We start from the raw sequence: 20,630 nt of genomic DNA, 5'->3' as shown, positions 1-20,630 counted from the left end.
ACCCCATCTTATTTGTATGCTTTGCAGTCTATATCTACTAGCAATCGGAGATCCCTCGTTTCTATGTTTTTATTTTTATTTTTTATTTTTATTATTGTTCTGCTTTTGTGTAAGGATGTGTTTTAAACCTTGAAAATATACGAGGGAAATAATTACATAAGTAAACAGAACTCCTTTTCTTTTTCTTCGAGTTGATGGGAGAAATGTATAACTAAAGTTCTATTTTCCTTAGAGAGGTGGATGAAAATGAGTTCAATCTAGATTTATACGTGTGAGCCTCACGTTTGTGTCTTTCTTCTCATTACCCGTCTCCCTTTTCCTCGTGCTTTCCGTGAAACACTACAAATTTTGATTTTTCTTTCCATTTTATATTTTATTTTAATTCACTTTCACCCTCACCTTTTGAGCTCCAAACATCGCATAAAGCAAGGAGAGTCAATCTGAACTGCATACGGTTGAGATGACAAACAGAGTTTTGAACCATTTGGTATGGAGAATCTTAGAAGTCTTATGGCTCTAAATTCCCTACGAAAGAGAAGCATTGTTGTGGAATTAGTACCACGACTCGATGAAGAAAACAATTATAAAAGGGTTTTTTTTGCTATATAGCCATTTGACTTATAGCGTTTTGTATAATAGTCAATCTTTTATTAATTTTCTGTAAATAGTCACCTCAACTTATTTACGGCACTAAAAAAGATAAAAAATCCAAAATAAGCAGGAATGTTTTTGGGTATTTTTATCATTAGTGCCGTAAATAAATTGAGGTGGTTATTTACAAAAGGTTGACGATCTAGCAATTCTTAAACTTTCGGTGGTTTATTTGTCTAATTTTTTGTTATAACAATGAGTATCGTGGAGACAAAAAAAATATGTGAACTAGTGTATCCCCATAAGATCATAGAAGGAGACTACAGAAGCTTGATGCTCGCTCTACATTCGGATTATAGAAGAAGACTATAGAAGCTTGATGCTCGCTCTACATACGGATCATAGATGGAGAGTATAGACTCCACTCTTTTTTAAGTTTCGTGTTTTTCTTTTTTGATTTCTATTGGATTCTAAGACAAAGTAGTGTAGTTGCTGATGGGATTAGTAAGTGGGTTCTCAAAAATAAGTTTTTGACATTTGAAAAGCGTCCATATTTGCCTTAAATAAGCCGGTCTTTTGGTGCTGAAAAAAAAAATCATATTATTGTGATAAATGTGTTCTTATATGTTAGTTCACAATCCCATATCGAAAAAGTGAAAAAAGATCTCAATTACTCATATAAAACCATGATTCATTATCTTGAAGGAGTAAGTTAAGGATACTATTTAATGATAAAATCATCGGATTCAACAAAATTTATAAGCTCATAAGTTACTCTACAACCGTGAAAAGGGTTCATATTTGTAATATTTTTGTTGTTTTAATTTATTTTGGTCATTTTAATTTTTGCATACTATATTTTTAAGGTTTCATACAATTTTTATGCTAAAAATGTAGTGTATGACCTGGTTTTGAAAGCTCATTGACCGGTACTCGTTTGCGAATCAACCATCGTTATTTCAATAATTCCCGGACTTCAGCCACATCATTTATAAATAAATAAATAAAAATCTATACTCTGGTTCGAAACTCGTTCACAAGAAACAAAGAAATACTTGGTCTAAAGACTCATTTCAAATCTTTGGTAAGCAAGTCAAACTTCAAAACCTCCAATTAAACAAGTCAAAGTACAACACCTCCTTTTGCTCCATTCTTCAAGTTTCTCAACTTTGACTTTGGAGTCCTACAAAACAAAGGCAACTTTTACCATTTACTCTGTCAATGTCCCAGATAGCTTGCATTTAAGACCAGACCTCTCTCTTTCTAACTTCAACAAAAAGAGAGATTGATGATCAGATTATGACGAGCGAGGTAAGGCACGATTATGAATTGGAAGTTTTATATATTGACTTTAATTTATTTATTTATTTTTTTTTACAAAAAGAACTAATAATAATTCAGAGTGATTTCACTAGAGTGAATAACTTGTATATGTCTTTTATCTCTACTTGTCTGTCGGTATAGAATCTATGCTTTTCACCATCCAATTGTGCCACGACTATTTATTTATTTTTAAAATTTCGTTTCAATTATGCTCTTTAACGAGTCCATGATAAGTTTTAGAAAATCCCAGTCAATCGTTGATCTTTTTTTTTCCCCCAAAATTGTTTTAGGTGAAAAGTTTTTTTAGGGAAATGCCAACAATTGGAGCAGAGTTACCTGCTTTTTTGACAATCTAATATGGCCTATAATTGATTAACCAAAAAGTGATTGCTTTATAGTTTATATACCCCAAAAGTATAGGTCATTCATTGCGATTAAAGGTACACAAAATTCTTGACTACATTAATTTTCATTCCATCGAAAGCTCATATGGAGACAGCTTTCTAAAAGAAATAAAATTAAATAAATAAAGCCTGTTTAAAAAAAATTACAAAACAAAGCAACTTTTACCATTTACTCTATCAATGTCCCAGATAGCTTGCATTTAAGACCAGACCTCTCTCTCTAACTTCAACAAAAGAGAGATTGATGATCAGATTATGACGAGCGAGGTAAGGCACGATAGAGTCAAGAGCAACGGGATATGGATACACGTGGCAGAAAAGGGAAGTGGGCCACTTGTTCTGCTCCTCCACGGGTTCCCGGAAATCTGGTACACGTGGCGTCACCAGATCAGCTTCTTGGCCAGCCATGGCTTCCACGTCGTGGCACCGGACATGAGAGGCTATGGCGACTCTGACTCTCCTCTCAGCCCAAACTCTTACACTCTCTTCCACATAGTTGGTGATCTCGTAGGCCTTATTGACCACTTTGCCCAACAAAAGGTACAATAGTTACAAAGCATATATTTTTTTTATTAGAAGTGAAATTGAACTCCTTGGGGTTTTGGATTTATATACTGAATTGGGTTTTGTTGACCAAAAAAAAAGGCATTTGTTGTGGGGAGTGACTGGGGAGCTGTGGCTGGGTGGTATCTGAGCCTATTTAGGCCTGATAGGGTATTGGGTTTGGTTGCTCTTTCTGTTCCTTACACCCCAAGAAATCCAACTGTCAAAGCCGTTGAGTGTATTAGACAAGCCATTGGAGATGGTTCTCGTGTCGTTCAGTTTCAGGTATGCATTTGAGAGAAAATACAGATAATGAGCACTGCAAATCAACATATAATGTTATGGATTTCTTTTAATCTCTATGTTTCATGTTTCTTGGCGGAGAAGGAACCGGGAAGAGCCGAGAGGGCATTCGCGCGATACGACTATTTAACGGTAATTAAGAAGTTCGTGCTGATGAAGGAAACTGATTTGGTAGCTCCGTCGGATATGGAGATCGTCGATTATTTGAGTACACAGCCATTGCCATCGTGGATAACCGAGGAAGAGCTCCAAGTTTATGCCGACAAGTTTGAGGAATCCGGCTTCACCGGGGCTTTCAACTATTTCCGTGCCATGGACTTGTAAGCTTCTTTTTTTTTCTTTTTTTTTTTCGTAAATGGTTCATGACTACACAAGTGATATTACGGTCACCAAAGTAATTGTGTGAGAAATATGGTTATGAAACTATTATTTTTGAGCATTTTACTTTTAAAAAATTATTATTATTTTTCTAATGAAATTTATCACCTATGAAACTGATTTGGAAACTTAATTAGAGCACAATCTTAATACAATCTAAAAACTGACCATTTTTCTTATAAAATTAGTTTGAATGAGGAAAAAAAACGTCACACATAATGATAAAAGCATAAAAAGCTTGCAACTTCTGCATTGGAAGCGAATAACTTAACGTTTCATTGCAAGGACTTTGAGGATATGATAATAGGTGTTAGATTTTTCAACTGGCATTTATTTTTCCTTTTCTTTTTACAGGAATTGGGAACTTCTTGCTCCGTGGCAAGGATCGAAAATCTCCGTACCGGTGAAGTACATATCGGGCGACAAAGATGTCAGTTTTGAGCCTCTTGGCAGGAAGGAATACGTGCTCGGAGAAGTTTTCGAGGGCTTAGTCCCTGGAGTGGAAGTGGTTATTTTAGATGGCCACCATTTCATCCACGAAGAGAAACCTCGACAAGTCTCCGAAGAAATCCTTTTGTTCCTTCGTAAACACTCTGCCTCTTAGTTTTCAGTATTGTTCCTGGGACAAAGACATTCCTTCCATTTTTATTTTTGGCTTTAAATTTTTTTACTTGGAATGTAAGAAATGCATCTCTTGAGTTTGTGAAACTATAATCTGTGCTTTTTCGTTCTTTTTTCGACTCGAAAACTTAAAGGGTACCCGGAATTTCTGCTGATCAATGTAATATATCATTCATGTGATGGTAAACGGAGGCTTGGAGAAAGAGGGATTTTGTTGGCTTTTCAAGGCCAAAGCACACTATAATACGATTAAAAAACCTATAAGTTAAATGTGTGCATATGGTAGTTTAAAAAAATAGTTATACATAGTAGTAAAAAAATTGTCATTCAGACATATTAAATGCTCATGTTGCTATTAAATGGGAAGAAAAGAGATTACATGGTTGTTAGATAAAGTTAAAGTCCTAACATAACACCATTGAGCTCTAGTCTCTAGAAGCGTAATCAATTTTAATACCATACAAACCATGATATTCGGTCGTATTCACGTCCTATCAAAGATTATAATACCGCAGAAATTCGGCCAAACTCTTAAAATCGTTTTCCTACAGGTACTGACCACCAAAAACAAAACAAAAAAATATTACCGAAAAACGATAATTTACGTTAAAAAAAATGGATATTTTGCCAATTTCTTTTCTTCATAATGTGCCATGGCATGTCAAATTTCTCAAAGAATTTATGTTCCATTGGCGATTGATATTTCTGTAATATCGAATCTTCAAAATTTTGAACCTTGGTCAGACCCAACCACTATGGTCTTTTCCTGGAGCATTTCACTCGGTATTAATAATATTAGTTTCAGGTCTAGTAAATTTGAGATTGACAATCACATTTTCGCTCCAAGTCGCATCGCCTTTTTTTTTTTTTTTTTTGTTATTAAGTTATATCGGTTATAGTGAATTGGGATATAGCCCATTAACAGATTAATAAAAAACTTATTTAATCCAGCTAAACATGTAAAAAAGTACTTAATAGGCTGCCACGTATGCAAGTTGGTTATTTACAAAGTATTTATCAAAGATTGGCTAATTTACCATTCCTATAGTTTAGTTTAGATGGCTTAAGTAGCCAATTTTTCGTTTTTTTTTAATGGGAAGTAATAAATAAGTAGATACGACAAGAGGGGCTAGCTCAGTAAGCAAGTAGTGACTAAGAAAAGAATGGAGTATGAATAATTTTATTTGGTACGCAGTTTTGACAAATCAATAAATATTGACTATGAACGTTTATTTCATATAACTTACAGTTGACCGGGAAAAAATTAACTGTAACCCTATTTAAACATTGCTAATAAGTTAACTCCAAAAGAATGAGTGATCAGACCTGAATTGGAAAACTGTTTCAGTCCTCTCTCTTCGCCGGCTTAAGCAGTTTTAAGACATTTTCGTAAACAATAAATGTTATTGAAGCAGCGGGGACATTTTTCAGAAGGTTCGGCGTTATGCCCTTATAGAAACCTCGTGGACCCTCGTACCTGAAAATCCCGAAAAAGGAAAATTAGCTACCCAAACTCGCAGAGAAAAAAAAAATTCACTTTGATTAATGCGTAGATAAATTTTATGACTGGACACTGTTCACACACCGTGCAGTTTCTTTCATGACATGAAAACTGTCCATATATCTCGGAATTCCTTCATTACTCGGTCGTTGCTGCAAAAAAGTACAAAAGCAAAATTCATGGACACTGTATATGAATGCCAAACATAGGATGTAACTTAGAAACAGTCGTGATTAATTGGCTAACCTGCAATCGGGCTCTTATGACCTGGAAAGACAAACGAAGGAAACAGCGTGTGAATGGATGATTAAATAATAAATTAAGTGAAAAATATATCCAATTTTAGAATTGAAAATACCAACCTGAAAAGGATACGATACGAGCATGGCAGCAATCTTGGAGGATGCTCCAAGAGCAGCATAGTCAAATGAATTCTGTTAAAAATAAAAAACGATAGTGTCAGGAATTTTTCGACATAAAACTTAAAAGCTCGACGGTTTTTCTTATGATTTAAAAGTGATAAAGGCATAAAATGATCAAGTGATTAGCTGAATTTCATTGATACTCGTCTCTATATGGAAGAAAAAAATCTGTTAAAAATGGATGCAGAATAGCCTAGACAAGCAACTTGCCAAAGTTGTATCAGAAGATCCGATTCTTCTTCTAGACTTGAAGTCACTAATAACTTTACGAAGCTCCTCGTATACTGTAAATTGTATGGCGCCATGAGAAACCTGCTGAAACAACACGAACGATCAATTAGCAGAAAGATTTGCGAGCAATGTCTAACATGTCATTCAACAAACTAAATATTGACATAAGAATTAATGATAAGAGTGGTCACATACATATGTTCTGAGTTGTATGATAAGTGTAAACACGCTAACTTTTCAATTGATATTGACATACCAGAAAAAGCCCGGGAACAAATCCCTTATAAAGCGCAATCCATCCTTCCTCTCTCATAATAGTTCTTAAAGCATCTGCAATAATATTATCAAATATTAAAGAGTCATGAAGACAAAACAATCGCATAAAGACTAAAACATGAACATATAATAACTGACCAATAGTCCTGGAAATATAAATGTTCACTAATAAAATTCTTCCCATACCTTTTTTTTTTTAAACCAATTCGAATTCCTGAAGTACAAATCTATGCATATACTTACAGCCAATAATTAAGTAAACATATGGGTCAATACGTGATATCATCTTAATTTGTTTATGTTCTTGATCTTTAAGCTTAATTTGATAAGTTTTGGGATCAAATTTTTTTCACGACTCACTAGGATAAGGAATATCTGAGTGCACACAACTAGCAACTTAATGTAAGATGCGAAGCAGACCGTAAAACCCCGAATACGGCCGAGATTGATGTAGAGGATTCTGAAGCTGCAACCGCGTTTTGACCAGCCAGATAGGATTTGTGCACAAACAAACCTAGCGTGCAAAACAACACACATCGATAAGACCCGTGTCATCTATAGCAGCCAAATAGTGTGTTTTTCTTTTTTTCAAGAAGACTTACTAATCCTCCGGCTTCAGCAGCAGAGGCAAGATGAAGAGCGGGACTTAACGTCTCATTCCCGTCTCTTGAATACCTTTGTTTTGCTCTATCATAGCTACAAATTATTCAGTTAAATCTTAGGATTTAGATTCTAGACCGAGGTAGATTAAAAGAGAAGAGTTACTTAATCAACTAACAAAAAACATATTTTGCAGCTCACAGGGTCAAGCCAGGAAAGAAAGCATGGCAACAGAGTTGGATCAAATAAAAATAAAAAAAGGTCAAATTTTCAAAGACACAAATGTAAAGCTCAATTTAAATAACCACCATTGTTGATACTCACAAGAAAAAATACAATCCCCATGAAACTGTCGACCCAAGAACAGCTGGAGTGAAGCCAGCGTACAGTCCTCTCAATCTCTGCTCAATATCCATAAAAGTAATTAAGAAAATATGTTAATAACAACATTAATATAAAATAATCCCGCGAAGAAGCAGAACTTGCCTCGGAGCGTGCAATTGTGAAAACGGCGTGAACCGTGTTCTTATAAGTCGGAAGATTCGAAACTCTCCCGTCGTTGACTGTCCAATAATAGAATCCGAGTGTCCGAATCGAATCAGAACCCTAATTTCAACAGAACTATAAGACTAAAATGCGAAGGAAAAAAAAAACTGTGACCTTGGAACCTTGTACGGACGACGTCGAGAGGGTGCATGGCGGCGACGGTTGCGAATCCAGCGGTCGCCCCGGCGGCGGCGTTTTCCCACCGCCATTGATGCTTCGGCGACGATGACATTCTGGGTTCAGTTCGAAAGCTCAATCATTTTGGGAGGGAATTCTGGGAACAAAAAGTCAAAGGCATGAGTGAGTGGGTCAATGCTAGATTCGGGAAGAGAGATAGAGATTTATATGGAGTGCCACGTCGTCGTTTGGTGGGGACGTCTTGGGCTTTCTTCACAGCTTTAGAAGTCTGTTTCTTCAGCTAGACCATTATATATGTGTGTTTTTCTTGCTTACTACAATTTGTGTGTGTGTTTAATGTAGATGTTTTAAAAAAAAAAAAAAAAATTAGAGATCTACATCTTTAAATTAGAAGGAAGATGTCACAAGGAGAGGATTTTAATTTAAGTTTTGTATTCGTGCAAAAAATTTGAGGATATGACTTTTTGAGACCAATCTTTACCATCTTCATCGGCTAGGAAAATTTCAAATTTTGTCGTAGGAGTTGTGTGATCAGAGTGTCGAGAGTGGTTTTAAAATGTGCTTGGTTATCGTCGTAGTCACTAGAACCAATGGATGGAACATCGTTGTAGCCATCAAAAATTTAAGGTTGGTAAACACAGTTCATATCTCTTGCTCCGTGAAATAAGAATTTGGTCCTTTTCGACTTGTGAGTCTCACTCGAATATTTACAACAAAAAAAGATACCAATTAGTATAAAATGATCATTACTATTCAACAATCTTTAATGTCCAATATTCGAAGATTAGCTCAATTGATAAACACATTTCTCCTCTAACTTCTTAGATGACATTATTTCTTTATTGTTGGGAGTCTCCTATGTATAAGACAAATTTTAAACGATAACGTTTATAGTGTAATATTTTTTATCTTAGCTGGAAATGAAGTTAGACTTGTATGGATGTAAATGATCAAAGCGTGATGACTCATAATCACTCGAAGTGTGAAAAAAAAAATCGTTGGAAGTAATTTCTGCGCTCCAGGTCCACCACACTAGCTCCACAGGATGTAGATCATCAGCTGGAAACAATTATTATTGATGTGATGAGCTTAGTATGGCCTTAGGGTGATAAATAGACTTTCTAATCTAAATAAGAAGCCAGAGCCACATACAAGTATCACCACAACAGAGTTTGAGACCCACGGCAAACAAAAATCAGCTTGGGTGCATTGGGAAAAATTGTTCCCAACCGAAAAAAAAATGTTTCTTTTGATAAGTTACAAAGATGAATAAAAAGAAACAAAGCAAAGCTTTTCTTTTTCTTTCTTTTTGTATTGAATAATGAATGCTCTGCGTTATGAAGAAACCTAACAAAAAAAAATCCTAATCTGCCTCTTCTTGAGTGTAAGAGTATGAGTCGGACCTTTATGTTCATCATTCATTTTTCCCCTCCTGCAAGTCAAAGTCAAACCCAAAATTCAGGAGCAAATTTTTCCAGAACACAAGTTAATAATAAGCAACATTCTTGGGAGACATTGACTACACTCACTCATGAAGCTGTGCTTAATCAATCCCTCGAGTTTAATGAACCACCGATGAAACTTAGCTACAGAGAACTATAATAGGGGTTGCTTAATTGACCACATATAAATAAAAAAAAATTACTTTCCTTCTACCTCAAACTTTTCTTAAAAGAAATGCAATTTACATAAAAGATCAGTGGTCTGAACTGAAGAGCAAGACAAACAGTAACTGACTCCAATTATAGCTACAAACGAACACGAAATTGACATTTTTTTTAGAATTTGCCCACCTAGTACCTACATAAAGAAAAGAAAATTCGATAGTTTCATGATTTTAAATCTAACTCAAGAGTCAGAGAATAACATTGTTTTCCTATAGACTACAGACCACAAACTCAGAGACAATGTGATAGTCAATTTCATCTAGTTGAACCCCGGAAAAACCGAAATAACTAAGAATAATCACACATACCTATCGAGAAATTCACTCGTTTTCCTCTAACTACTCGGACCATGACGATAATGGGACAAGAAAGTTTTCAATTTTCAATTTTACCTCACTCCATGGAAACCTTAGCTCCGACCGCCTTCATCTTCGCGATAATACTCTCAGCCTCCTCTTTCGTCACGCCTTTCTTCAACACCGCCGGAGCTTTCTCAACAAGCTCTTTGGCCTCTTTCAGCCCCAAATCTGTGAACGACCTAACTTCCTTAATCACCTTTATCTTCGACGCCGCATCGAAAGCGTCAAGCTTCAGATCAAACGCCGTCTTCTCCGCCTTCTTCTCCTCTCCCTTCCCAGCTCCGGCGACTCCTCCGCCGCCTCCGCCTCCGCCCATTCCTCTCAAGTCTCCGATTCCCATCCCCGGCATCATCACCGCCATCGCCGGCATCTCCTTCACGCCCAGCCTCTCTCGGAGCGCCTCCGTTAGGTCCGCGATCTCCAAGAGCGTAAGCGCCGCGATCTCCTCGGCTATTGCCGAGGCGCTCTCCGAAGACCGTGATTTTTCCGGTGTAGCGGTGCAGAAATTGGAGATTTGGAATAGTGTCTGAGGATTCCGTCGAGTGGTGGAGGCGAATTCGGAGGCTTTGATCGGTCCGCCATGAAAGCTAGGGTTTCGGTGGATTGCCCTGTGCAATTGAGAGGAAATGGAACGAAGAAGCCTCATCTTCATGTATCCGAGATTACTGTAGTTGAGCTTGATCGATCTCAATCATGGCTAACTTGAACCATTTTGGTCTGTGCCATAAACCCTAGAGTGAGTTGAGGAAAAATGAAAGGTTTCTGTGGATTTAGTGACGTGGAGACGAAGAGTGATTAATGGGCTTTACTCATCTTGTTCCGTCTAGTAATCACAGGCCTACAAATCCAGCCATCTTGGAAATTTTGTTTTTTTTTAATAATTTTTTTTTATTATTAGACTCTAGTAAAATATCACTTAAACTATAAAATTAGTAAAATAGTGAGCATTTTAGTTATAAATTACAAGTATAAATATAAACATGTGCAGTTAAATACTAGTTTTGATTTGACTTTTTCTAAAAGTTTTTGTTGGTGATAAATTATTGAGAAAAGAGTTATATCTATGATTAAATTTTGACAATTTTTTTATGATCAATTTATGATAACACAATGTAATATTTAATTTTGTGACAACAATGTCACAAAATGATTCTAAATGTCATTTTTATAGAAAAATTGTCAAAATATACTCATAATTATGTCCATGAGTGGTTTAAGTTTCTCGCTATTCACATCATAAACTTTAGATGAAGCGAAAATCTCATTCAACTATATGCAAAAAAGAAAAAGAAAAAAAGTCATCTTCTAGATTAATCTCGCATTAAAAAGAAAATAAAAACTAAGATTTATAAGATGATTCATCTCATTTTCAATTAGTTTTTAAAGTAGAAATACTTGAACAAAAAAGAAGTAAAAAACGTCTGCATATACTCCTCCCGTGCAAATCGAGGCATGTAATCTCAATTAACACCAACAACCTCGATCTCTTTTTATGGTGGGAGACACGTGTTGTTTATATTAAGAGAGTGACTCAGGGTCACTAGGATTGCCATATCAGCATCACTCATGACAGCTAGACTGACGTGAGTGTGAGCAGCAATGGAGACAAGTGCTAGTGTGCGCATGAAGGACGATCAGCTTATGTGTATCAGAAGCTACAGTCGGTTAGAATAAACTGCACTAGAGTTAGGTAGTTAGAGTTAATGTAACTAGAGTTAGAAGTTAGTTACAAGTTAGATCTGAGTATTGTAATTCATATAAATCTCTGTTCATTAACACAGAGTTGAGTAATGAAGAAAATCGTCTCAAAACACGTCATCATTCATTCTTCTCTCTGGATTGTTTCTCTATCAATTTAATTCTTGGTTTTGCCCATTTTTGATCGAGATTTAGGTATTTCAAAACTCCAATATTTCTCGGTTAACATATACTTAAAAAGAAAAAGCACGTACCAAACACTTTTTCAGTTTTTTCAATTTATCAAAAACAAAAATGAAAACTGTACCAAACAGCTTTTTGAAAACAACTGCAAAATAATTTTTCAATACAACTACAAAAATTAAAAAATAGAAAACAAAAACTTTTTGAGTTAACTACCAAACAACCCATATAATTTCCGTCTTAAGCATTTCCTCTAACACAAATTTCAACACCTCACCGCTCGACTAACCATGACGGTTCGATACTAAAGTCGTTTTTTTTTCTTCAATATAATTCAAAATAAAAAAGGAATTCGGGTGAGAAAATATAAATATAGCCCCGTCAAAAAAAAAACGTTCCCGCGCATCTTCTCTCCGTCGAGTACGTCCACGGCCGCGAGTCCTCTCGCTCCTCACGGAAACCCCGACATCCGTCAACTTACGGCGCACATAACGGAACTCCCGGGGGTTCAAAATCATATGCTAAGCTCAGTGAGGCAAGCTCGAGAAAAATAATCTCCGCTACATAATGATGAGGCATTTCCGTTTCGTTTTCTCTCAGTTTCATAGAACACCTTCTCAAAACCCTAGAATCCATGGCGGATCAACCAGACCCTTCGAAATCGCCTCTTTTTCTCGACGGAAGCCTCACGTTCTGTTCTCCGTTTCCAATTTCGCCGCGATACCCGATCAGAAGGGTGAGAATGAAATTATAGATTTTTCTTCATTTGAATCCCTATATCGTTAGCAATTGGAACTTGAATGAAATTGTATTTTTTGCTTTTGAGTTTCTTTCCCCCCAATAAATCGGTATATTTCTTATCAAGTCATGTTTTAAAGTTTGAGAGGAAAATCAAAATGGCAGTGTCGTTTCGGTGGATTCTACAGCTTCACAAGGACGTGCCAAAAGCAGCTCGGTTCTATTCCGAAGGACTTGACTTGACTGTGAATGTCTGTACACTACGATGGGCCGAACTTCAGTCCGGTCCTCTTAAACTTGCTCTTATGCAATCTCCAGAGTAAAAAAATCTTTCTCTTTATAGCATTCTCTTTAATGTACAATCTGTTTGTTCATTTGTCTATGATGGTCGAGATGTTTCTGCAACTACATAGCCTGCAATTGTGGATAGGTGTAAACAAGAAATGAGTAACCAAGTTTTCCAATAATGGATTCATGTTGAGAAATGAGTAACCTCTAAGTTTCTTTTCTCTTTTTTCCTCGTTTGATCTCAAGATGGAGAGGATTGCGTTACTAGTGAGCCATTAGTTAAAAAAAGAGTTAATCACAGTATTGTATTTTGGCTCTCTGTAATGATCTCTAGGTCTGATTAAGTCGGGGACTTGTATAGTGCCCTTTAGTTCTGCGTTTTCTAAGAAAGAAAAAAAAAACAAGAGCCTCTTGTCTTGTATAGGGATATTATCTCCAAAAACCTTTTACTGATGAAGTTTTATTTCATCTAAAAATGAAGATGTTAAATGTGATTACAGTGACCATGTTGTTCAGAAGGGATATTCTTCACTCCTATCTTTCACAGTGGCCGACATAAACACTACAGTAACGAGGTTAATGGCATTGGGAGCTGAGCTAGATGGACCCATAAAGCACGAGATCCACGGGAAGGTGAAATCTGAAACTACCCATTTGTTTAATAATGGAAATTGAATCTCAAGAATACAAAACACACTTTCATAAGGACTCTTAGACAAACATTGAAGCTGATCTCTTTAATAGGTTGCGGCGATGAAATGCATCGACGGGCATGTTTTGGGTCTCTATGAACCCGCGTAGGACTTCTCTAACACAAAATTGCCGTAAGTCTCTTAGACCTTTTTTTCTTCTTCTTTGTAACTACTTCATTTTGCAATCTTTTGAAGACATATCGAAGACGTGAGAAACTCGTCCTTTCTGTGGATTCCCATGAATGATTGATAGGGTTTGTTCGTCCATGTCTATTACAGCGGTGCATAGTGTGTAGAGCGTTGGACCTGAACCAAAAGTGAACTGAAGTGAGAGTTCAAAGTCGCATAATTTATTGTTAATAAGAGTTACCTGACATGTAGATCGGGTATTTTTGGTCTTCATAATCTCCGAGAATAGCAAGGAAATCTTCTTTTGTTGATTTTGGCAATATAGCAGCTTTTCTTTGCCTCGTTATTGAGTTTTCATCTTGCACCTTCACAAAACAATGATTATTCCAAACAATAACATGCATTAGTTATCCTAATATCTGTGATTTTGTACTCATTCCGACTCTGAAGTAGCTGCGGGCGTATCTGATTGGAGAATTCTATGTATAACAGCAAATATTAGATACAAAATTATAAACACATGAATATTTTTGTGCTCCGGTATAGTCACATATTCAGCTATTCTACATGCTATGGCCTATAGGCCTATAACTATGAATAGTTGGCGACCATATTTTCTTTTCAAATTTGATATTTCAGATTTTCTTACACAACATGTATGTAGCACTCTATTGGAGTACGTTTTTAAGTGTACAAAATTATACATTTAGTTTGATTTTTTGCAATGCATGGGAGAATAGAGCTATTTATTTTAGTCCCGAAGAAGTAATGATAGTCATTACCTGATTGACTTGGAGATGGAGATACATGTTCGCATGGAAGTATGGCGTAGGTCCTATCTCGTGTACCGACACCCGATTTCTAGATGCCGTTTCAACATTGACGATTCTTCTCGTCCTTGACTCGATTAAATTGTAGCTATGCCCCACAGAAACTTCTGAAGACCGAATCCTCTGAAGGAAAAAAAATCGAAAAACTCGAATGATCAAATCAGAACTGTCGAATATTCTCCAGATATTATGTGTACTGTAACCCTTACACGTAATGCATCTTCGATGCTCGTTGCTTCGAGTAAGTCTCGCGAAATAAAGTTTCGGCCGATTCCTCCGCTGGCTATCTCAGCCTCTACAGGTGGAACCGAATTCAACGTGAACGCCTGTCAACGAGAGACTTCTTTTTAGGACCCCAAATTGAACAGGCAAACAAATGAAACTGCGTGTTTGTTTCTTACGAGTCCATGGCTGTTGAACCCAAAAGCACAGCTTGGTAACTCTCCGGCGTATGTGTAAGCAATGAATGACAACCCATCTAATAGCTGTCCCTTGATCAAATATCTGCATATTCACACCTTTTTTTTACTCAACTTATTGTGGTCTGTAGAAAAAGCTTCCGGAGAAAAAATGCCATACGTGTGATCAAGTAGAGCAACATTAGCGTCCTCGTTATGAGTAGCCAATGCCATAAGATCAGCGACGATGAGAAGAGCAGAACAATCGGCTGAAACTTCAGTGGTACAAGAATAATTTCTTAACTCTGTCTTTGGGACGAATGGGAGAATCTCTTTCCTAAAGTTTATCAGCAGTATCTGCCAAAACAAACAGAAGACTAAACAAAACCACACAAACTTTTTTCCTTGGAATATATTTTATATTCATAGCTTGAATTAATATACCCTTGTTTTAAAAGGCCCATTTTGAAGGAAATTGATGTTTAAATATCACGGAAATAAAATCTTTTTCTTTCCCATGGATTTTTTTTTTTTTTTTTTTTTTTTTTTTACCGAATATCGTAATTTTGGTAATTAAAAAAACAATTATTTAGCTTTAGTTATTCGTACAACCGAGATTTTGGCAAAATTAATCATTCTCTTAGTTCAATGCATGCTTTAAACTAATTGTTACACTTACAAGGTGCGAGTATGTATTCAGGAACAATTAAGTGGAAGTAATTTATATCAATTTTATTATGAGCTCTTGACAGGAAAAGTGTGGTGAATTTGTATAATTTATATTTGATAAATCACATCGCGTGATTTAGTTGCGACAGACCGTCACACCTAATGCTAGAAACTCTACGTTAAAGAAAAACAAACCCAATTCGGTTAACGGTCAGACGGGGCAATGCTTTTATTAATTTATTTGTTTACAGTTCCCTATTATTATAATATTTAATTAGGCGGTATTACTATTAAGATGTTGAAATAGAAACCAAAAAAAATATTTGAATAATAGCATGCTGTCATATGTTAACATAAACTGATTTCTAAGCATTGTACTGAACTAAATGCCAAAAAAAACAAAAAAAAAGGAAAATAGAGAAACCTACATCAAGAAAATCAACGCCACTGCCTTGTGCAAGTCCAAGCATTTCATCCCAATACCTGGGAAACCTGTTTCGGTTGTTACGCTTGAGGGCTTCAATCAACGGCTGAGATTGCTCTGACTCAGCAAACGGCCTGAGCTGATTTTGGAGAACCAGGTCATTGGCTACTCTGCTTTTAATCATGTTTGAGAACTTTTGGCCTATTTGGAACCCCATTTTCCGAGGGTCTATGCACGGACCAACTTGAAATATATCCAAGCTTTTCACTTCCATGGCTCAAAATAATATTACCACAAAACAGAAGTTGAAAAGGCTTGAAGGGTGTTCTTTTTTTATGAAGTGTTCCTCTTCCTCAGACGCTGCTCTGTTTTTAATTATCCAGAAACGAGCTAGCCTTTCTTCTTGGGTGGTGTGGGAAAATAAATTATAAAAAGGAAAAAAAAAAAAAAAAAAGTTTTAGATAGGACTGCCTGCGAGTTAATAATGGGATTCGAACCAAAGACCCCAAGGTTTGGCATCCTTTTTTAATCAATTTTTATATTTTTAACTCAAAATTATATAATTTTTTCATTTATTCCCCACTTGAATAAGGTTTTTTTTTTTTTTTTTTTTTTTTTCAAATTTTCCATCCCGACTGCGATTTTTAACTCCGCCACTAGACACAGTCGAAATAAAGCGACTTTCGCTTTGGATTTTTTGGATGATTTTTTCTTTTTCTTTTTTGTCAAAAGATTTAACCCCAAGTTTCATGTTTTTACTCGAAGCACTCGACCCAAAGCTAAGAGGCTACATAACATGTTATAGGGGAAATCATCAGGCAAGGACATCACTTCAATGAATATGTCGGTAGACATTTTTAAAATAAATAACATGTTTTATTTTGCTTTGCTAAAATATTCATGCTATGTGTATAGTGTCAAATTGGCTAGTGTTTAGTTGCTTTTGGGAGGAGTTGGAATTATATACCATGTTTATTTGTAGAACCACCCAGACCCAGTTAATCAATTGAGCTCTTTTACACATGTAAAATACAGATTAATTTTAGAAGATTGTCCACATTCATTTACTGAAATATAAAGCGCACGTACAGCCGAAGAGCGATCGAGCAAAACAAAATATACTCAACTACACAATCTCAGAAAACAAGATAACGTAGATAACAAGGCAACATAATCCAGCAGCGAAAAGAAACACACAACTTAAAATTTCACACAAAATCACATCTTTTTTTTCTGAGAGTCCATATATGCACACACATTAGTTCTAGTTCATCTGTCTGCAGCGCTTCCTGATCTCTCCCCGGGATCCGGTCAAAGGAGAGATGTTTCCCATCTTGACCATCGACTTGGCGAACTGATCGAAGAAGAGCTCGTTGTTCTCGGCGTACTTCTTCACCAACTCCCTCGAGGCCGAGCTGCTCGTCACGAGGACTTCGTCGGAGCTCAACAAGCCCTTGTGAGCCAACAGGTTCTGGAAGTAGGCATTGTCGAACTTGAAAGGGGTCGCAAAGTCGAGCACGAACAGGTTTTGGTCTCCGCCGGATCTCGGGCAGCCGTTTCTGAGCTGGGCAGCGTACGATTGGTCAAGGGTGGAGTCGGGCTGACCGTTGCCTGTCTGGTTGTACAGCCTCTGCCTGAAGCTCGTGCAACGCGAGTTTCCGATTGTGTGGCTTCCTGATAAGTTCAGGGACCAATTTGTAAATTTTCAAGGCTTTGAGTGAATTAGAAACAATTGTATTTTTTTTATATTTTTTTAGTAAGGTGAGGAACATAAAAAAAAAAAAAAAAAAAGAGTTCCTTGTGTTTAAAGTTACTTAAGAAAGTTAGTCTCCTAACAAAAAAAAAAAGTTTCTTTGGCTGTTCAAAATATAGGGCTTCATGTAATGAAATCTAGTTACCGGGCAAAGATAGTTTACAAATGTAAATTTTAGGTAAATAATAAGTAAAAATTAGGAATAAAAAATCAATATTCAAAAGTTTTTGGGGACATAGCTAAAGAATAATATGAATAATTTTGATGAAAAACTAGACATCTAGGTAAAGTGGAAGTGTGGAACAGCTCATAGTTCTTTTTTTATTTTATTTGTTATCTTTACTTTGAATGAAAATTTCGCATTATTAAAGCAAAACCCTATTCGAGTTGGCATTAAAAAATTCTTATTGATAAATTAAAACATGCAATCAAAACGAAGAGAAATTAGAAAAAGGAGAGATAGCACCACAAACCAGAAAGAGCAACAAGATCAACAATGTCAAGGCCTTGTCTTTTGAACTTGGTGAGAATGGTTTGGAATGTGTTGTTTGGAGCTGGAATGTTGTTGTTTGACCCACTCAAGCTCGCTCCTCTCGAGTCCCTCCTTCCCAGTGGGACCACCCAGCTCGGCCCACCAGTCTATCCATATATTTTTATATTTGGTCATGACTCATGTCACATATATCAAACACAAAACCAATTATATTAATATATCTAAGAAAAAAAAATACTCACAAGAACCGTTGAGTCTCTTGCAGCCAAAGCCAAGATGTCGGCACAAGAGACAGTGCTAGGGCAGCGCTTCTCTAGAGCCGACTTGATCTTCTCGATAAGCTCGAAGCCTCGAGCCGAGTTTCGGTTAGGGTTTGACCTTTTCTCGCTTGCCAACCGCGCCGTGCTGTCCAAGAATATCGACCCGTCGCATCCCTGAATTATATATATATATATATATATATATATAATGTTCAAACCGCGAAAATAATAGGATAGTTGAACATTACTACTAAAAAAATCAATATTTATGTAAGCGAACCTGAACAAAGCAGTCGTGAAAGTGCAATCGGATGAGAGAAGCAGCCATGCGAGGCTCTTTTGCGATGGCCTCGGCGAGAATGGATTGTACGATCTCTTGAGCTTGAGGACAAGAGTGGTCATAAAACTGAGGGTAAGTATAACTATTTCCACACATGCTAAATGGGACAAAGGCAAGTATGCATAGACTTAAAATGAAGGCTACATAAGAATGTGCCATTTTTTTTTGTTTGCTGATAACACTTGAACAAAGACCAAAGAGTAGAAGAGAAGGAGATGAGAGAAGTGTGTCAAGGCTCGTTACTGAATGACTTGAATGGTTTGAAGATCAAAATGGTATACTTATATTAGGACACTCTACGGACAAGTGTAATAAGAGAAACAAATATGAGAGTTAGAGTGGTTGGATACATTTAGCTAACTAATAAACTTTGCATAAGTAATAAGCAAGGTTTGGGATTTGGTAGCTTTCTATGGTCAAAAAGTCTTTTTAGTCCTTAATATGTTACCTTCATTTAAAGCTTTATATTCTACTAGAACATCTATGTTGATTAAGCAAACTTTATTTTGGATAAAGAAACTCCAAGCTAATAAACACTTGTTTAATTAGTCTTGCATCACTACGACGAACTGGTCAAATTCACTTGATTTTATTAGAAGTTGCCTGGAAGTTATATATATTGACGTTAATTTTTTTTATTTTTTATTTTTACAAAAAAGAACTAATAATAATTCAGAGTGATTTCACTAGAGTGAACTTGTATATGTCTTTTATCTCTACTTGTTTGTCGGTATAGAATCTATGCTTTTCACCATCCAATTGTGCCACGGCTATTTATTTATTTTTAAAATTTCATTCAATTATGCTCTTTAACGAGTCTATGATAAAGTTTTAGAAAAACCCAGTCAATCATTGATCTTTTTCTTTTCCCCCAAAATTGTTTTAGGTGAAAAGTTTTTTTAGGGAAATGCCAACAATTGGAGCAGAGTTACCTGCCTTATTGACAATCTAATATGGCCTATAATTGATTAACCAGAAAGTGATTACTTTATAGTTTATATACGCCAAAAGTATAGGTCATTCATTGCGATTAAAGGGACACAAAATTCTTGACCACATTAATTTTTATTCTATCGAAAGCTCATATGGAGACAGCTTTCTAAAAGAAATAAAATTAATTAAATAAAGCCTGTTTAAAAAAAATAAAGCCATATTCGGGGTAAGATAAATATATTGATTTAATACAGGCCATTATAGATTTGCAACAAAAAAATAAGTTATAAAATTAAAATGTACGTTTGCAAACGTTTATAAAAATAGTCAATGACAATTATATTTGACTTAAATATCGTCATTAAACATGCTATAACTAACAAAAAAACGAAAATAATTTAAAAAATAAAAAATTAATGACAATGAGTCTATTTTTGAAGCTCTCATTGCCACGAATCTGTAGGATTTGGAATCACTCAAATTGGTTATTCAAGTGCCACCTCATCTGTTTGACTATTTTTTCTAAAATTTCCAAACGTTTGCGATATCCCAAACGTTAAGTTTATAATGGTTTAGTTAGTTACAAATTTCTTCAATATATATATACTTAATCGTGGCTGAATTTTTAATATCCTTCCAAAACTATAATTTACTTTCAATGTTATGTTCATACTCTTTTGGGGAAATGGTGGCAAAAATACTTAATATTTAAACAAAACACTACTTATATACCCATTCTTTTTTTTTTCATTGGGCAAAAATACTCAAAGCTTCAAATTTAGTTACACGTAAATACTTTGCCGTTAAAATTTCCGTTTGAACTTAACGGTCTGAGTAGTAACGGACCTACTATAACGTAACATGTGGTATATTTTGCCAAAGAAAAAAAACTTCGAGTA

The 20,630-nt window shown here is 35.8% G+C and overlaps 6 protein-coding genes across 9 annotated transcripts; 2 read left to right on the top strand and 4 right to left on the bottom strand.

The window, feature by feature from the left end:
- The first annotated feature begins 1,825 nt into the window (after nucleotides 1-1,825).
- Nucleotides 1,826-4,366, top strand: LOC149399625 (alpha/beta-Hydrolases superfamily protein). Its single transcript, XM_089613880.1, has 5 exons — nucleotides 1,826-1,902; nucleotides 2,508-2,858; nucleotides 2,964-3,146; nucleotides 3,249-3,484; nucleotides 3,897-4,366. The coding sequence occupies exons 2-5, from the start codon at nucleotides 2,574-2,576 to the stop codon at nucleotides 4,144-4,146; spliced, it is 954 nt and encodes a 317-aa protein (XP_089470006.1). The 5' UTR covers nucleotides 1,826-1,902; nucleotides 2,508-2,573; the 3' UTR covers nucleotides 4,147-4,366.
- A 971-nt stretch (nucleotides 4,367-5,337) lies between these two features.
- Nucleotides 5,338-8,161, bottom strand: FOLT1 (folate transporter 1). 2 transcript variants are annotated; one of them, XM_089612580.1, is made up of 11 exons: nucleotides 7,854-8,161; nucleotides 7,680-7,756; nucleotides 7,518-7,594; nucleotides 7,196-7,289; nucleotides 7,014-7,107; nucleotides 6,574-6,647; nucleotides 6,297-6,401; nucleotides 6,027-6,098; nucleotides 5,911-5,931; nucleotides 5,749-5,816; nucleotides 5,338-5,640 (listed from the first exon to the last, which is right to left on the bottom strand). In XM_089612580.1, exons 1-11 carry the CDS (start codon nucleotides 7,969-7,971, stop codon nucleotides 5,508-5,510), a joined length of 933 nt encoding a protein of 310 aa, XP_089468706.1. In that variant the 5' UTR covers nucleotides 7,972-8,161; the 3' UTR covers nucleotides 5,338-5,507. The 2 variants fall into 2 exon arrangements, with proteins under 2 accessions (XP_089468706.1, XP_089468708.1); XM_089612582.1 differs by having other exon boundaries at nucleotides 6,297-6,398.
- A 902-nt stretch (nucleotides 8,162-9,063) lies between these two features.
- LOC149399623 (Ribosomal protein L12 family protein) lies at nucleotides 9,064-10,686 on the bottom strand. Its single transcript, XM_089613622.1, has 2 exons — nucleotides 9,937-10,686; nucleotides 9,064-9,309 (listed from the first exon to the last, which is right to left on the bottom strand). The coding sequence occupies exon 1, from the start codon at nucleotides 10,553-10,555 to the stop codon at nucleotides 9,938-9,940; it is 618 nt and encodes a 205-aa protein (XP_089469748.1). The 5' UTR covers nucleotides 10,556-10,686; the 3' UTR covers nucleotides 9,064-9,309; nucleotide 9,937.
- Nucleotides 10,687-12,213: 1,527 nt separating this feature from the next.
- Nucleotides 12,214-13,921, top strand: LOC149399622 (uncharacterized). Of its 2 annotated transcripts, XM_089613641.1 has the most exons (5): nucleotides 12,214-12,520; nucleotides 12,688-12,841; nucleotides 13,311-13,443; nucleotides 13,555-13,634; nucleotides 13,782-13,921. In XM_089613641.1, exons 1-4 carry the CDS (start codon nucleotides 12,352-12,354, stop codon nucleotides 13,609-13,611), a joined length of 513 nt encoding a protein of 170 aa, XP_089469767.1. In that variant the 5' UTR covers nucleotides 12,214-12,351; the 3' UTR covers nucleotides 13,612-13,634; nucleotides 13,782-13,921. The 2 variants fall into 2 exon arrangements, with proteins under 2 accessions (XP_089469767.1, XP_089469768.1); XM_089613642.1 differs by lacking the exon at nucleotides 12,214-12,520 and having other exon boundaries at nucleotides 12,681-12,841.
- LOC149399621 (uncharacterized) lies at nucleotides 13,425-16,397 on the bottom strand. 2 transcript variants are annotated; one of them, XM_089613639.1, is made up of 7 exons: nucleotides 15,957-16,397; nucleotides 15,041-15,216; nucleotides 14,863-14,965; nucleotides 14,671-14,787; nucleotides 14,414-14,584; nucleotides 13,873-13,996; nucleotides 13,425-13,824 (listed from the first exon to the last, which is right to left on the bottom strand). In XM_089613639.1, the coding sequence occupies exons 1-7, from the start codon at nucleotides 16,224-16,226 to the stop codon at nucleotides 13,619-13,621; spliced, it is 1,167 nt and encodes a 388-aa protein (XP_089469765.1). In that variant the 5' UTR covers nucleotides 16,227-16,397; the 3' UTR covers nucleotides 13,425-13,618. The 2 variants fall into 2 exon arrangements, with proteins under 2 accessions (XP_089469765.1, XP_089469766.1); XM_089613640.1 differs by having other exon boundaries at nucleotides 13,425-13,808; nucleotides 15,957-16,395.
- A 595-nt stretch (nucleotides 16,398-16,992) lies between these two features.
- Nucleotides 16,993-19,095, bottom strand: LOC149399620 (peroxidase 72-like). Its single transcript, XM_089612186.1, has 4 exons — nucleotides 18,739-19,095; nucleotides 18,441-18,632; nucleotides 18,179-18,344; nucleotides 16,993-17,626 (listed from the first exon to the last, which is right to left on the bottom strand). The coding sequence occupies exons 1-4, from the start codon at nucleotides 18,955-18,957 to the stop codon at nucleotides 17,217-17,219; spliced, it is 987 nt and encodes a 328-aa protein (XP_089468312.1). The 5' UTR covers nucleotides 18,958-19,095; the 3' UTR covers nucleotides 16,993-17,216.
- Between the last annotated feature and the right edge of the window lie 1,535 nt (nucleotides 19,096-20,630).

Source organism: Urtica dioica, chromosome 4, assembly GCF_054948205.1.
Source record: "Urtica dioica subsp. dioica isolate 48M chromosome 4, U.dioica_male_clone48M_v1_H2, whole genome shotgun sequence".
Lineage (NCBI taxonomy): Eukaryota > Viridiplantae > Streptophyta > Magnoliopsida > Rosales > Urticaceae > Urtica > Urtica dioica.
The sequence above is the reverse complement of the archived record's forward strand: the minus strand, read 5'-3'. Positions and strand labels throughout refer to the sequence as shown.